Source organism: Syngnathus acus, chromosome 14 (genome assembly GCF_901709675.1).
Source record: "Syngnathus acus chromosome 14, fSynAcu1.2, whole genome shotgun sequence".
Lineage (NCBI taxonomy): Eukaryota > Metazoa > Chordata > Actinopteri > Syngnathiformes > Syngnathidae > Syngnathus > Syngnathus acus.
In genome coordinates, this window is record NC_051099.1 from 8,047,319 (window position 1) to 8,063,627 (window position 16,309).

The 16,309-nt window shown below is 40.8% G+C and overlaps 2 protein-coding genes across 6 annotated transcripts; both read right to left on the bottom strand.

Moving 5' to 3' along the window:
* Nucleotides 1–844: 844 nt before the first annotated feature.
* On the bottom strand, nt 845–4,856 carry npm1a (nucleophosmin 1a). Of its 2 annotated transcripts, XR_005100127.1 has the most exons (12): nt 4,682–4,856; nt 3,606–3,685; nt 3,393–3,512; nt 2,783–2,876; nt 2,557–2,687; nt 2,362–2,433; nt 2,160–2,192; nt 2,027–2,089; nt 1,756–1,863; nt 1,611–1,685; nt 1,376–1,513; nt 845–1,330 (listed from the first exon to the last, which is right to left on the bottom strand). XR_005100127.1 is itself a non-coding variant. In XM_037269274.1 (11 exons), exons 1-11 carry the CDS (start codon nt 4,728–4,730, stop codon nt 1,463–1,465), a joined length of 876 nt encoding a protein of 291 aa, XP_037125169.1. In that variant the 5' UTR covers nt 4,731–4,856; the 3' UTR covers nt 845–1,462. The 2 variants fall into 2 exon arrangements, 1 of the variants encoding a protein (XP_037125169.1); XM_037269274.1 differs by having other exon boundaries at nt 845–1,513.
* Nucleotides 4,857–5,169: 313 nt separating this feature from the next.
* On the bottom strand, nt 5,170–15,979 carry kcnip1b (Kv channel interacting protein 1 b). 4 transcript variants are annotated; one of them, XM_037269279.1, is made up of 9 exons: nt 15,629–15,979; nt 15,109–15,356; nt 7,804–7,928; nt 7,657–7,726; nt 6,750–6,820; nt 6,549–6,656; nt 6,354–6,458; nt 6,199–6,261; nt 5,170–5,920 (listed from the first exon to the last, which is right to left on the bottom strand). In XM_037269279.1, the coding sequence occupies exons 2-9, from the start codon at nt 15,194–15,196 to the stop codon at nt 5,873–5,875; spliced, it is 678 nt and encodes a 225-aa protein (XP_037125174.1). In that variant the 5' UTR covers nt 15,197–15,356; nt 15,629–15,979; the 3' UTR covers nt 5,170–5,872. The 4 variants fall into 4 exon arrangements, with proteins under 4 accessions (XP_037125174.1, XP_037125172.1, XP_037125176.1 ...); XM_037269277.1 differs by having other exon boundaries at nt 15,109–15,565; XM_037269281.1 differs by lacking the exon at nt 15,109–15,356 and having other exon boundaries at nt 15,629–15,972.
* Between the last annotated feature and the right edge of the window lie 330 nt (nt 15,980–16,309).

Genomic DNA, 16,309 nt, shown 5'->3' on the forward strand with positions numbered 1-16,309 from the left:
TGATTTTGCTGACCCCACATGGGTAGATACGGTAACTGCAGTTTTAGTACAAGTTAGTTTATTGCGGATAGATTGCATGAAAGCTTAATGCTTACGTAAAATTTAGCCAATTGACACAGGATATATCCAACGCTTCGCATTCTTTAATACACTGCCCTAATTTCGTCTGACTTTCCATTTATTCCGACTTCTTCCCCTCTGACCAAAGGTAATCAATGACAGGATTTCAACTGAATCACCCATCTGACCCTAATGTGCTTGTCTGCTTTTTTGTTTGTCTTCTATTTTACAACCACAGGGCATGATTAAATAAAAATGTATATTCAATTTGACTAATTTTACTGTTCACTATTCTTCCTAGAATGTATATATTGGCTGAGTACATTGCCTTATTAATCCATCAAATGTGGGCCACATCACAGAATGCACCAGTGACTTATGAATTAATCACATCAGAACATGTCAGAATAGAAAAAAACTCACCAGATTAAGTAATGCACTGCTTAATGGCAGGATGTAGAAACCCTGACCAGAGTTGTAAAAATATCTTGAAAATTTTCATAACCCTTGTCACGTGAAGGACATTAAAATTAGAACCTGACAAATTTATGGTTTGTGCCTTGTTTTTGTTTTGTGTCGCCTACTTGTATGTCTCGTCACCGTGGGATGGAGGAAACGGAATTTCGGTTTCTTTGTGTGTCTTGACATATGAAGGGATTGACAATAAGCTGACTTTGACTTTATGCCATTTACCAAAACAGCATATTGACAGTGTTAATCAAATCTGGAGTTAAAAGTATATTACAAAAATACACATTGGGGGAAAAGTTGACAAACCCAAGCATTAGCTAGCGAACCAACTTTATTGAAAACTTGGAATGGTAATTACTAAAACAGGCCTGACCATTGCCTTATTTATTCAGCGGCCAGACAGGCTTTCAAAACTCTGGATACCAATACAAATGGTGGAATAGCTGTCCAATGACTAATAAATGATGCATTCAGGGACTATGACATGTATAAAACATCAACTGCTTATGTTTTATGTTATGTGAATGAAACCATTAAATGAAGGGCTGGAGAGAAACACAAAAGGCAATTTAAGAAACAACAATCCAAAAACAAAACACATACTCAACAATCTTCTGCCACCTTCGGTATTCCAAACGAACAATTATTCTGTGAGCCAACATCAAGGTCAGACTTGATCTTACACATTTGGTACACCACAAAATCAACTTACATCACAGCTTTTGGTGTCACGCAACAAGATGTTATATTTATGAAAAATTGCAAGCCAGTCCTTGGTGGCTCCTTCAATAATTCCAGTATAAGTTGGCAGTGTCTAATATATAAACCTCTTAATAATTATCATGCATTGAATGAGACTGAATGAGAGTGTGAGGCACAGAAAGGTTTAGGGTGGGACAAAAAAAAAAAAAAAGGACCTAATAAAAGTAATTTATTTCGTGTCCGCGACACTTTGTCGCCACTTCCACAGCTCAGCAACAGCCTGAGGATGGACACACACACAAAAAGAAAAAATATCTATCAAGCTGACAAACTCTATTAACAATGAATATAAAGGGTACCAAATATGCATACACTACCTGGGCATCAGAGACTCTATAAGAATTCTTCACAAAGTTTGCGAATTTGGCCTGGACTTTGGGGAGCACTGTGCCCTGAAACAGACTCAAAAATGACTGACAGCACCAAGACATTGACTGATCAAAAAAAAAAAACATCACTAACCTTCTTCATCACCTCGGTCATCTTTGCTTGAATCTCAGGAAGCGTCAAGGTTTCCTTGGGGGTTGGTGGGGTCTTGGGAGATTTTCCTCTTTGCCTGGGGGTCTTCACCTTTACAGAGCAGTAGATAAGGTGATGAATTTAGTTTGATTTTGTTGGATTCATGTGGACAAATGCATACAAATTGTATCGATGGGGCTTTGACTCCTGAAAGGCCTATGCAACATCGCTTGGCAGCAACAAGCGCAAAAACATCCAAAGGAAAATAAGTTACCTGCTTTGGAGTAGTGGGTTTTGAATCTTTGCCATTCTGAGCAGATTTTGGTGTGCGCTTTGCCTGTTGAATACAAAGCTGTTAAGCATAAAACCAGATTTAGCTGAACTGGATATTATAAATGTTTATTTACCTTAACAGGGGTTTCCTGCTCCTCCTCCTCCTCATCATCATCCTACGTAAAAAAATTATGTATATATATATTATCAGTTGTCTGGAACCGGTGGCACAGGAAAACCTCCATAATCCTTATTTTTCAATGACCAAATGAGATGTAAACTCCACTCAAAGAGTTCAAGCTAGTAGTAACGCAATGTATATTTGCTGAATACGCACTCGTCGTCTTCATCATCATCGTCCTCGTCGTCGTCATAATCATCTGCATCAAGTGCCACCTTCCTCTTTTTCTGCAGAGGGTTAAATGTAAACCAAAGCACATTTCAATCAAGAAAAAACTTTTAAGGCAAACGGATCCTGCTCAGCCTAGCTGGCTTTTACTCAATTCTCATTGGCCGGCTAATGCCACAAACCTGAGACTTGTGCGCAGGAGAGGAGGCGGGTCGTTTCTTGGACAGTTTTACATCTTCCTCTTCCTCCTCCTCCTCCTCTTCGTCATCATCATCATCATAATCTTCCTCAAAGGACCGGTCAGATTCCATCACTGCAGCGGCAATTCAGAAGAGTTAAAAGAAACATTGATGTGGATTTGGACAAAACATGAATTTTAACGTTTAACCATCCCACACCAAAACTTACTGACGAGATGTTGCCCGCTGATATGGATCGGACCAGAACCTGCTTTCAGACGGAACACTGCAGGCGGTGAGATGGTGAAACCCCCAAGACACACCTGGGGGGTTACAGTCAGAAATAAACACATTAAAGATTAAAGTCCCAATGATCGTCACACACACACCTGGGTGTGGTGAAATTTGTCCTCTGCATTTAACCCATCCCCTGGGGGAGAGGGGAGCAGCAGCGGTGCCGCGCTCGGGAATCAGTTGGTGATCTAACCCCCCAATTCCAACCCTTAATGCTGAGTGCCAAGCAGGGAGGCAATGGGTCCCATTTTTATAGTCTTTGGTATGACCCGGCCGGGGTTTGAACCCACAACCTTCCAGTCTCAGGGCGGACACTCTACCACTAGGCCACTGAGCTGTGTTTACACTAAAATGATGTTCTTCCAGGACTTCATTTGAACCTTTTAGCCAGTTAGAAGTTCTTAACACTATTATCACCAAGTCATGACCCAATTTTGGAGGTTCACGTACTGTTCAGAAATAACACAAACCAGTGTTTCTCAACTGATGTGTCGGGACCCAAAGATGTGCCCAAAAACTGCACCCGTCCTGTGGTGGATACTCACACATGGCAGAGTGGAGGGTTTCAGAGAAACCACTACTGCGGTCACCTTCTGACCCTCAGAGTCTTTTCCTTCCACCTCCACGACTTGAAGCTCATCTTTTGTGGCCGGGTCTGTACACGCCTGCACGGAGCATAATTCAGTTCATTGTAAACTTTAAATACGCCTTCAATTTTCTTCTGCGATTGAGTTGTGAGCAAATGCATGGGTGGTTACCATTCGTAGATCCAGCTGATGCTCAAAGTCATCAGCCTCAGGATTGAATGTGACTTCCTTTCCAGATTCAAGCACACAACCTGATGAAGACAAAGTCAATATGATGAGTTGAGACACAAACACATTTCAAATGGTTGTTCAGTGGCTTTTCTGTGAGAAAACCTGAACATATATATTTATCTTGAAAAAATACATATCTGTGAAAGGTTTCCAAAGGCTATTTTTGAACAGTGCAATATTCTTAACGCCCTTTGTACGCTATAACGCCATTGTGACGTAGTGAAATACTAGCATGCCCACACGGGGGCGCCATAATATCACCGTGGCCTTTTCCACGTGGCCTAGCCCAACCTTTACTTTTTGCTGGTAGCAAAAAGTCTATTCAACGCGAAAAGGTATTTGGGAAAATATAGACCATCAAATCAATAAGCACGCTTAAAAACACTACACAAACTAAGCTGTGAGGAACAATACAAGTAAAGCACGACACTTTGATTACTGCCTTTGTGATGGGTACATGCAAACCACTACGAAAGGTACAATAACTCGTCACCGAGTTGTTACATGTTTGTAACAGAGAGCGTTGTACTACGAAATCGCGAAGCATCCATGAAAAGGAATGTGAGAGGGGAAAGAAAAAAAAAAAAAACTTGGCCCACATGTGAGAGCCAACGTTGAGCCGACTGTACATACATACGATCGGGGGTCAGCGACTAAACCCCTCGCTAGTTAAGTAAAAGTCCAGTGTAAATGATCGCAAGCCGAAACCAAGAATAAGTTAAATAAAAACAGAGAGAATACACGTTTTAAAATCAGCATTGCTCGTGCAACTACGGGGGACGCCATGCTTGGGCCAAACACGTGTGTAGCAGCACTGAGCCAGTACGACACACATTGACCGAATATGACTAAACGTGTGACTCCAAAACCTCATCGAGTCGCAATAAACAGCCGTACGTATGAAAGCCACACATTATTTCATCCATTTTCATTTTTTTTAAAATAACTTATCTACCACGAACACACGAAGAAAATATCCGATGCTCTTCACATTTACGTCAGTAAAAGTGACTCACCGTAAATAAACGTCTGTGGGGCCATTTGTTCTTCGTCCATACCGTTCATTCTGTAAAATTAAAGGACGGTTAACTGTGCAAGCAACTTAAAAGAAAGACGAAATGCGGCAGGACAGGCGATACACCTCACACTAGTGCGCAAACTGGCGTGTATAACACCACCTCCTCGCTTCTTCTTCTTTGCTCTTTTCGTCTTTGGTGTTTAACTGCTGTTTGCATACTGGATTGGGATATTACCGCCACCTATAGATCAGTTTTCAGTACTGCTTTGGTTTACAATCTAGTTTAAATTTCAGATATGCGAGTTTAAAAATCGATTAACACCACCAGTGGATGCATGAAATTATAACTACTATTATTAATTTATCAACCATTTTTAATCCTTTATGTTACTTTGCAATACACGAGATGGTGTTGGTTGTTTTGTCTTTTTGCGCTAACTCTTCAGCAAATTCAGCATTGAAACAAACGTCTGAAATAAAACGCACTCAATGCTTTACATTTTTATTTGTATGGCTTAGAATTCTATTTGTGAGGGTGAGACAAATCAATTGCAAACTAAGACCTGAGTTTATGACATCCCACTTATATTATACATCAAAGAGCAAAAAGCATGTTCCACAATACTTTTTACACTTTCAAAACAAAAAGGAACAACCAAAAATCAAAGTCAGAAAAATACAACATTTAAAGTATATTACTTTTAAATAGACATGAAGACCAGTACATAAACGAGTAACATGACTCAAATAACCACATACAAGATGAACAACAGATTAAGAACATTACAGCCAGACGTATACACAACGATAAATCCTTGTGCAAATCTAACAAATATTTGCAGATAGAACTTTTGGAGAAGCAAACATTTTAGGAGCATCTTTGGGCAACTAATGAATACACACAAGCAATTACACGTATCATTATCTTTAACTGATCCTCCACTAAAACGCAAGACAGTTTTACTTCCATGCCTTTCTCAGGGGTCACTTTGAAACACTCAAAACTTTGCAACAATAATTCCAATCAATTTCTGTTATGCAAGTCTTTGCAGGGAGCCCGTTTGTATTCAATCCACTGTTGGATACAAGGGCAAGAAGAGAGACTGAATGCACTGCACGTATTCATCCACACACGTACACAAACTAGCCCTCTTATTTGGACATTTTCTCATTTTCTCCTCCTCCTGGCCTAGATCACATTCTCAAAGAGTTGCATGGATCTCATCATGATTTCATCCTGTGAGGAGAAACATTATAAATGACCACTGTTGAGTGATGTAATCTAATAGTGTACATCAATATATATGTACCAGCCAAACACAAAATGCCATAACTGGGCCTTGACATGACATATTTATTATTTGGGTAGCACGATGTAGGACTGTACTGCATTTTTACATAATGCTACATCTGTGAACTGAACTTGTGTGTAAAGGTATGATTTTGGACATTCAAGACACCAAATTTCATTGTGGCTACAAAAGAAAAGAAAATTCCAACTGAGAAAAGACATACCTCCTGGCAGGCTATTACAAACTCCTCCAAAGTTACCACTCCATCTCTGTTTTTGTCCATTTTCTGTGGCAAACAGAAACATAACATGGGTCAGCAAATATAAGTAAGCTAGACTAGCCTATATGGACTCTTCTCATAGCAAACACTGAACTTACCTGAAAGAAAGCATCCACATGCTGCTGTGCCACATCTCCCTTCAGTGCAGGGTGAGTGTACCTGCCCATCATGTCATAGATGGCCTTCACAATCTCTGTCATCTCCTACAAGAAAAGATGATGCACAAATGGACTCAATGACAGAACAAAAATCGTTCATGTAGATTCTCGACCACAAAGTTGTACAATGCTCACCTCCCTATTTATGTATCCATCTCTGTTAATGTCATAAAGGTGAAATGTCCATTCAAGTTTTTCCCTCAAGGTTCCCCTCAGCAGGATAGACAAGCCCATTACAAAGTCCTGACGGCAAAAGGTCAAAGTGTCACTGCACATGTGGCAGCCAAATCATTATGTACCTCATGCAATTAATTGCACTTCTTTTGCAGCTTTTACCTTAAATTTAATGGAGCCATTGTTAGTCGTGTCAAATGCGTTAAAAAGGTAATGTGCGTACATACTTGCATCTGTAATACAAGAAACAACAAAATATGTGAGATCTGCTTTGAAACACATGACTTTGGTCTGGCGCCGTGAGTGGCTGCCTCCCAGCAGTGTTCTCTCTTTTCCTCTTTATTTCCTTCTTTTCTCCTTTTTCTTTCTGTCTTTTTGTCCATTCGGCGATGCTGGTGCCTTCTACCGCACCTCGGTATCTCTTCGGATCGGATATTTTTTTTTTCTTCCTGGGACCGGGATCATCGGTCGAGACCGGCGTGGCTCTACGACGGCTTCCTGCTTTTCCGGCCAGTGATGACCCTCGCCATGGCCTTGCAGCCGCAACCCCTGTGGGGAGTCCGCTCCCTCGTGCTCGTCGGAACCAACGACTTTCGCCATGCTAGCCCCGTGGTGACCATCTGCACGTGGTCATCTGCATCTGCACCCGACTGGGTGCCCGGGACGCTGCTCACACGTTTGCCTGCTTTGTGATGTTTTCACCGATTCACGACCACGGTCCATTGGGCGCCGTTGAACTGGACTGCCCTTACACCTGTCGATGGACCCCGTGGAGGCTATTTTGTGTGTTTTAGGGTGTTCTCTTGTGTTGAGGGGTGCTGGTTGGCCGAATGTTACTTTTTTTCCTTTGTCTTTTAGCTTTGTTTTGCATTGATGGCTTTTATCTTGAGCACTTTCTGGCTTTCTTTGTGGCGCCGTTGTGTGGCAGCCTTATGAGAGCCTATTGAGTTGCGCTCATGCCATCTGTGTGTCTTTTGTATACCCACTCTGTGGTATGGATACTGCTGGGGCCTGAATTTCCCCACCCCTGGGGATCAATAAATATTCAATCAATCAATCAATAATTTACCTCCATGGGGAAAGAATTGTGCATAAATGTGTTTAAACGTCTCCTCATTTACGACTCCACTTGGACATTCCTGCAGAAAAGGAGAAAGACAGCTGCTTAAAAGACATTTGGAAACCATTGATTATATGAACGTGAGATGTGATTTACATTCTTGAAACCACGATAGAGAATCTGGAGCTCCTGCTTGCAGAAGTTAGTTTGGGATTCCAGTTGTTCGAGAGCCTCCGGCCTATGACACACTGTTGTCATCTCGAGGTCATCATCTGTTTTATCTACAGAGAATAAAAAATACATTTAATGCAATCCAAGATTAACTGTTGCCGTGTTGTGCTTGAAAGAATTTGTAAGACCATAAAAATTGTGATACATTGTGCAGATATGACTCAGCGAACACATTCAATCTGTTTTGTCTGCAGAGTAAAATGCTTGTTGAGGAATTTAATACCCTACCTAGAAAATGTATTCACGGTAATAAATGTGTCTGGTACTGTTGAACATATTTAACTGTTGAGAAATTATTGATTTTAATAATAATATTAATATTTAATATTAGTAACGATAATTTAATTAATTAATTAATTACATAATAATATTACTATTTATTTAATATTATGTTAATATTACCAACGTACTTCCCTCGTGATCACGCAACCGTGTGATATTAAAAAAAAACCTGAGAATTGGAATTGGCAGGTGTCGATTAGATGAGGGTGAGGAGTGTGAGGAAAACATAGCAGCTTGAAGGTTATGTGACAAACGCGGTACTGATGTCACAAGCATGATGAGTTATTTTCTGTCAAACAGCCTGGAGGATAACTCATCTTGAAATAACTTTCTTTGCCCAAAATAAATAAAAGAATAAAAAAAGCGATGATAACCAGCATTTGTGGAAATAGTCCGACCATAAGATTGTGCTTGGAGGAAGGTGATGGAGATAATGAGAGATGTGTCAGGTGGTGATAAAGGCCCAGAGGAAACGTCATCATTTGTGAATGACACCATCTTGCACTGTTTACACGAACAATATCAGCGAGTGTTTGCCCGAGTGCTGCTTTCTCCCGTTGTTTACATGGTTGGATCCAGTAAGCAGGTGGTGAACCATCCATTCATTGAGAAATGATTCCTGATGTAGGCCACAGTGCAGCGTTGCCAATTCAATAACAATCCTATGTAAGACATGTCCAATATATGCAATTCTGTCCTTGCAAGGATGGCGTCACATATTCGTTGTTAGAACTGCTCTGCTTTAATATTGATGATCAAGTTGATCAAAGTCGTCAACACATGTCCCGTGTCAAGTGACCACTTTGTTACAGATAACTGCATGAGAAGCATTTCATCTTTCCAGTGTAAACAAATTGCCGACATATGTCAGACTCTAATCACACAGGTCGTCGGTGTGCATCTTTACAATGTCGATCTGGTCTACTACTACAATCGTATCATCCTGACACAATATTGTTCACTCTTCAACCGGGTCTCCATGACAACAAGCTTCTCGTGCATGAGGTTGTGGAGAGAGGTATGATATGTGAGCTGGGTGTTAATTCACATGCAACGCTTGTTTCTCTCTTCCGCACGTACGCGTGCGGGCGGCACACGTATCATTAAAGAGTCAGGGTCCGTGATTTTGCTCGCTGCTTATCTTCAAGGACACCCTACTTGATGGTACACTGTAATCTCTCCATCATAAACACGTCGTATGAGATATGACTCTGGATACAGTGCCAGCAAGTGCGGTTCAAATTGAAACGTCCCATCATCTATTGATTCTATTCTTTTCATTTATTTGATTTATTAGCATGTCTACTATTAAAATGCATTTGTTTGATTGTCATCATATAAATCTACAAAACACACTATAAATCTACAAAACACACTTGCTATTTTTTTTTCAGTCCTCCACATGTGTAAATTGTCATTACTCTGTTCACTAAGCACATGTTGCACTTGTGCGGCAAAAAACACTTCCATAAATGTCCCCGTTCATTCTTTTTTCTCTCATCTTGACATACCTCTTGTCGGTCTTCTCTGCTTGGTTTGCATGGTTAAAGTTCCCACCACTGCACCCATGTTGTCGCCGTGTCTAACCAGCCTGACCAAACAGCCCAGATTGTACTAGTGTTTTTATTTATTTGTTGTTGTTATTTTTTTCCCCCTCCACGATGGCAGTCCGGGGGTCCCTCGTTGTCTCCTTTCACAGCTGCAGATCTCGGATGGGATTTCCTCTCGCAGCTTTCACTGAAAGTCGACTCTCCTCCAAGTGACGATTCTCTTGGATTTCTGAGCTCATCTTCAAACACACGCATGAGCTGCTCCTGCCTCTTCGCTGCCACTCCCTCTTTTCTGTGTCTCCCTCCACTCTTCTGTCCCCCCTCTTTCCATTTCCCTGCCTCCTCATGTTGCTGTGGCGTATTGCTATACTGATGCAGTGCTCACTAATAACACCAATGGCAGCAGGTGAAGGACAGCTGAAGCTGACACATATTTGCGTGGATAGGTCATCATAGACTCTCTTGCTATGTGTGCAAAAGAATGAGTACAGACACCGTCAGCTTGTTAATTTTGTATCAAATAATTTCATTTATACTATATGTAAACTCACTATTCTTTTTACTATGTGTCAGTGAATGACAGCTTTGAAAATCCTCCATTTTTGTTCCATTTTTCTTCTTCAATGCGGTTCCATTTCTTGAAAAGTGTTTCAGTGTTGAGACATGATTATTTGAGGAATGCAAAACACAAAGTGAAGCCACTGTGGGGTTCTGTTGGTGCTAGTGGTTATGCTGAAGGCCCCCAGCAATAGAAAGCAGACCCAAGAACCATATCCATCATGATTGCATGACATTGTTTTTTTGCTCCAGAGGGAAATCAAGTTCTATATTCAGAAGACTATCACAGACCTGTGCAATTCCCTTGACAGATTCTTTTTTTGCCATCTCCCACCCTGCCTGCACAGGGATGTGCCAAGTTTGCTGCACTGCAGTCTATAACATCATTATCTTTTCATTAGCTTCTCAACACCTCATGAGCTGCAACACAGCACCAACACACAGACAACCTCGTCATCCCAAGCCTTCTTCAGAAGCACTAAATAGATTAGGCAGGATTGCACGCAAGGATCAGGACAAGCAGATCAAGACTGCATACAGTATCAACTGATGTAATAAAAAATCATTTTTAGTGACATATGAGAAGTGTTTCATGGCTGCACCACAAGCTCTTAAGGGCCACAACAGGAAAAATGCTAAATTTGACATTTACAACTCGATTATGGCCAGGGAAAAAGCCATCTAAAAATTGGTCACTATATTGGTGGTTTAATTTGCACCAGGGATTTATCACGTTAGCCAAAGTGCAACGTCTACCTTGATGCACCTCAAACGGGGTTTAAATGCACCGCAACTGCCGCAAAAGAATAACAAGCTTACCCCTCGTGTTATTTTTTTTATATTTCTCACTGAAACGTGCACGCGATTAGAGCACCCATTAAATATTTAATCTCAGCCTCTGTTTCATCACCTTAGTGCGTCACCCACAGGCTTCATGTACCACGAGACCGTCAACATACAGTACAGTTAAGTCAAAGTGTAGATGTCTTTCATGAATCATCAATTATGTACCGTATTTTCCGGACTATAAGGCGCACTTAAAACCTAAGTTTTCTCAAAAGCCGACAGTGCGCCTTATAGTCCAGTGCGCCTTATATATGGATCAATTGATGAATTTGTTGATCCATACTGGTTGTACACAGTGCTCTGCCAAAATGTTTCAGTACGTTTTAGTACGACTAGTAAATTACAAGGTCGCATCGCTTCCCAACATTACGGCAACTGTAGTCAGGGGGCGTCACCGAATAGCTGTTGTACCCGCGAGGCTATTTCATTTCAAAATAGGCTGCTCCGTTAATGTTTCGAGTAAATTTACGGATTGATATGGAAGGGAAACATAGGTAAGCAGTACCAATGTGTTAGATCGAACTTTAGTCAGTTCCGATCATTTTATAGGAGATCGTTTGAGAAACGCGATTGTTTACACTTTGCTGAGGCTCATGGGAGATTGCGAGCTGAGGCTCGTGGGAATTTGCGGATGGCTAATGCTATAACGATAGCTGCTATACGCACCAGGCTATTTCATGTCAAAATAGGCTGCTCTGTTAATGTTTCGAGTAAATCTACGGATCGATATGGAAGGGAAACATAGGTAAGTAGTACCAATGCGTTAGATCGAACTTTAGTCAGTTCCGATCATTTTATAGGAGATCGTTTGAGAAACGCGATTGTTTACACTTTGCTGAGGCTCATGGGAGATTGCGAGCTGAGGCTCATGGGAAATTGCGGATGGCTAATGCTATAACGATAGCTGCTATACGCACCAGGCTATTTAATGTCAAAATAGGCTGCTCTGTTAATGTTTCGAGTAAATCTACGGATCGATATGGAAGGGAAACATAGGTAAGTAGTACCAATGCGTTAGATCGAACTTTAGTCAGTTCGATCATTTTATAGGAGATCGTTTGAGAAATGCGATTGTTTACACTTTGCTGAGGCTCATGGGAGATTGCGAGCTGAGGCTCATGGGAAATTGCGGATGGCTAATGCTATAACGATAGCTGCTATACGCACCAGGCTATTTCATGTCAAAATAGGCTGCTCTGTTAATGTTTCGAGTAAATCTACGGATCGATATGGAAGGGAAACATAGGTAAGTAGTACCAATGCGTTAGATCGAACTTTAGTCAGTTCCGATCATTTTATAGGAGATCGTTTGAGAAACGCGATTGTTTACACTTTGCTGAGGCTCATGGGAGATTGCGAGCTGAGGCTCATGGGAAATTGCGGATGGCTAATGCTATAACGATAGCTGCTATACGCACCAGGCTATTTCATGTCAAAATAGGCTGCTCTGTTAATGTTTCGAGTAAATCTACGGATCGATATGGAAGGGAAACATAGGTAAGTAGTACCAATGCGTTAGATCGAACTTTAGTCAGTTCCGATCATTTTATAGGAGATCGTTTGAGAAACGCGATTGTTTACACTTTGCTGAGGCTCATGGGAGATTGCGAGCTGAGGCTCATGGGAAATTGCGGATGGCTAATGCTATAACGATAGCTGCTATACGCACCAGGCTATTTCATGTCAAAATAGGCTGCTCTGTTAATGTTTCGAGTAAATCTACGGATCGATATGGAAGGGAAACATAGGTAAGTAGTACCAATGCGTTAGATCGAACTTTAGTCAGTTCCGATCATTTTATAGGAGATCGTTTGAGAAACGCGATTGTTTACAGAGGGCTCGTTGGTTATTGGCTAGTGGATGCATACCGCAACCCTAGTCAACCTCAGTTTGTTGCAGTATAGCTTCTATTTTATGCGCCTTATAATCCGGTGCGCCTTATATATGGACAAAGTTTTAAAATGGGCCGTTCATTGAAGGTGCGCCTTATAATCCGGTGCGCCTAATAGTGCGGAAAATACGGTACACTGTTTTCCAAGGAGTATCAAAACTGTACCTTTACATTTTGAAAAGTCTCGATTTTACTTTAACTCTACCTACTCGTGGAAATCCGTACGAGTCAACTTGCCTATGAAATGTGAATTTTATACGTTTTTTTTTCCCTCACAGGATATGACTTTCGTAAATGATTCATAGTAATTGTAAATCGATGACCATACGGAAGAGGATTAGGGCCAGTGAAGAAAAAAAAAACGAGGGGTGACAGGATTCTGACTTTAAAGTCAGAATTCTGACTTTATTCTCAGAATTCTGAATTCTGACTTTAAAGTCAGAATTCTGAGAATAAAGTCAGAATTCTGACTTTGAAGTCAGAATCCCCACTTTCTGACTTTAAAGTCAGAATTCTGAGAATAAAGTCAGAATTCCCACCTTCTGACTTTAAAGTCAGAATTCTGAGAATAAAGTCAGAATTCCCACCTTCTGACTTTAAAGTCAGAATTCTGAGAAAAAAGTCAGAATCCTGTCACCCCTCGTTTTTTTTTTCTTCACTGGCCCTAATCCTCTTCCGTAATGACAGGAGTAAAAATGACAGAAACTAATTAACACCAAAATAAATATTTAAAGTTTCTGATCAAGTATGTTGTTGTCATGGATATGTACACTCACCCGTCAAGGCAGTAGAGTCATCCTATACACAATCTAATAAGAGCACTTTATAAAGACAACGATGCTCGTATTGCACCTTTTTTTTTTTAAACTTTTTTGTAAGATACCATAAATACTGGATATATGACGTAAATGCCAGTATCACTGCTGACTACAAATAACATGGCCAACCAATGAAATGTTTTCTATGTACTGTACAAGATGTGACGTTACTCTACCGTGTGGTGGCAGCAGAGCATCAAATTACCCTAGAATGTGCAGCTAAAGCTCCATTGCAAATGTTTCCCCCCTTTTTACTCCACTGCACAACTACAAAATAAAAATGACCATTGGAAAGCAGTATGTCTCATTCCAGTGTGAAGATGGACCTTAAGTGGATGAGCAACAGTAAGATCACATGCAACAAACCCATATGAACATTTCACTGAGTGTTACAAAGAATGCTCGAGAGTGAAAAGGGCAAGATAAAAATAAATCTCAACGATGGCGGTTACATAAAAGTAGGCAGAGAGGCGATGTAAAAAATTAAAAGCTGCGAGGCACTACGGCTCCACTTCACTGTCTTCACAACCAGAGCCAGAAAAAAAAGGAATGATGATAAAGGCTACCATTCAGACTCAAATAACCTTAGGCATAGTAAATACTACTTTGTGTAAAAACACAAGCCAGCGTACAAAATTATATTTTTGCCATATAAATAGCATGTTTACATATAAATATAATGTAGTGAATGCAATACTTAGAAACCTTCAATGCAGCCCACTTCCAAACAAAGCAACCTTGAGAAAGGGGTGTAAAATGGAAATGAGGCTTTCAGGGTCATGAAGTATATCAGTGGGACATTCTTCCGCAGCTCAGCTCTTTTTAGCCGTGAATGTTTAAACGACGAAGATGAATATGGATGCTGCTGCATTTTCAAGTGGAGCATTTGAAAGGTGACTAGGCTGAGTTTCATGGTTCACGTCACTACGTGTTCAGTATGTAGAAGGGCCCAAGGGGGGGAAATAAAAAAAATCATGAAATCAACTCCATGTGTGGGAGATGAGTCTTTACATTCTACAGCTCGCCTGACATGGTTGCGTGCGTGAAGTTAAATATGTGTAGGCAGTGTATTCGAATTTTCCTTCATGCATATTCTAATAGAAACTCAGAGGCTTGCAGAAAAAGATGAGCATGGTTGAATTGTTCTAAGATGCTTAACATAGAACAGGAGCACAGGAAACTAATACACACACAGCTATTGAAAGTGATCTGTAATAAGTACGTCATCAAGTTTAGAGATACTTTTTAAGGGTGACACTGTGTCCAGATGTAAAGAGTGAAGTACCTTTTGCGAGGCTTCCTGAAAGCAATCTCTGAACAGATTGGATTAACTTGAGCACCCCCTGTCGACAGCGGGCTGTACAGCCAGTCATCTTCGTATAGCAGCACAAACAGAGAGACTTGGGAATTGTCTGGTAAAGATCCGATTCTTCCTCTGGACCTCAAAAAGGATTTGGGCTGGAGCAGACTTTTTAGGAGATAATAGTTCAGGGGGCGTGCTTGAGAGGAATCCACCTCAGTAGTTACAGTACACTGCAAAGTGGTTGTGGAAAGCCATCATTGTCGTTTGAAGTTTGAGGGGAAAAAATAACCAAATGCTCTTTCTTTGCAAATTCAACGACACTTGCATTCATGCAGCTTTTTCCTCTTGAAGTTCCATCTAGAAAGTCTACTGTGCCCCCCCAAAAAAATCGCTCTGAAGAAATTATGAAAAATGTCTTGCAACTTTAAACTCCCGGTATCTCATTAGAGAGCGATAAAAAAAAAGACAGTTCTTCTCTCTGAAGAAACAAAAATCTACTCACATTGTTGTAGTCGTATCAGCAGCTGTTTTCTCTCTCTGGAAATGCTCGATTCTCTCCAGGCTACTTGAACTGTAGTGTGGGGCTCGAAAGAGGCTGGATGAAGGTCTGTGGTTTATCTCTCCTCTGGTGCATGTAACAGATTCGGACTTGAGAGTGCCAACAGCACTTAACAACAACGCACCCTCCTCTTCTTTTATATCTGAGCTCCCTCCTCTCTCTATTTGGTCATGTCTGATCTCTAAGGTTTTATTTTATGATATCAAGTCATTTGTGCGAGGTAATTTTCTCTCATGCATTTCATATTTTCTTGTGTCAAACATGCACATTTAAATATTGCCACCTTGTTGGCCACATTCTGTCTTCATTATATGAGGAATTGTGCTTTGCTTGGAGTGCCAAAGCGCAAAGGTTGTCTTTATTCAAACGTAGTGAAGCAGTATTTGCATTCTCCTTTTGCAAGCAAAATAGCTGAAGAGAATTTTTTTTTCTCTTTCTCACCACCTACGTAAATACACCTACACTGTAAATGGTTGCATAATGTGTGAATGCATTTCGCCATAATAACACCATTTGAACTGCATAAGTACAAACTAACAGAGGTGCTATGCAATTTAATTTTTGTTTTAGATATAATATTGACGGCGGCTCGGTGGCACACTGGCTAGCGCGTCCGCCTCACAG

What these genes read in the sequence shown, in the direction of transcription:
- npm1a (XM_037269274.1), bottom strand. Translation starts at nt 4,730, where the DNA reads ATGAACGGTATGGACGAAGAACAAATGGCCCCACAGACGTTTATTTAC. An exon ending in ATCAGCTGGATCTACGAATG is followed by an intron (nt 3,513 to 3,605) that starts GTAACCACCCAT and finishes TGCTCCGTGCAG; the next exon opens with GCGTGTACAGACCCGGCCAC. An exon ending in CAGCGGGCAACATCTCGTCA is followed by an intron (nt 2,688 to 2,782) that starts GTAAGTTTTGGT and finishes TTGCCGCTGCAG; the next exon opens with TGATGGAATCTGACCGGTCC.
- kcnip1b (XM_037269279.1), bottom strand. Translation starts at nt 15,196, where the DNA reads ATGACTGGCTGTACAGCCCGCTGTCGACAGGGGGTGCTCAAGTTAATC. An exon ending in TTCAGGAAGCCTCGCAAAAG is followed by an intron (nt 7,929 to 15,108) that starts GTACTTCACTCT and finishes TATTCTCTGTAG; the next exon opens with ATAAAACAGATGATGACCTC. An exon ending in TTGTAATAGCCTGCCAGGAG is followed by an intron (nt 5,921 to 6,198) that starts GTATGTCTTTTC and finishes TTCTCCTCACAG; the next exon opens with GATGAAATCATGATGAGATC.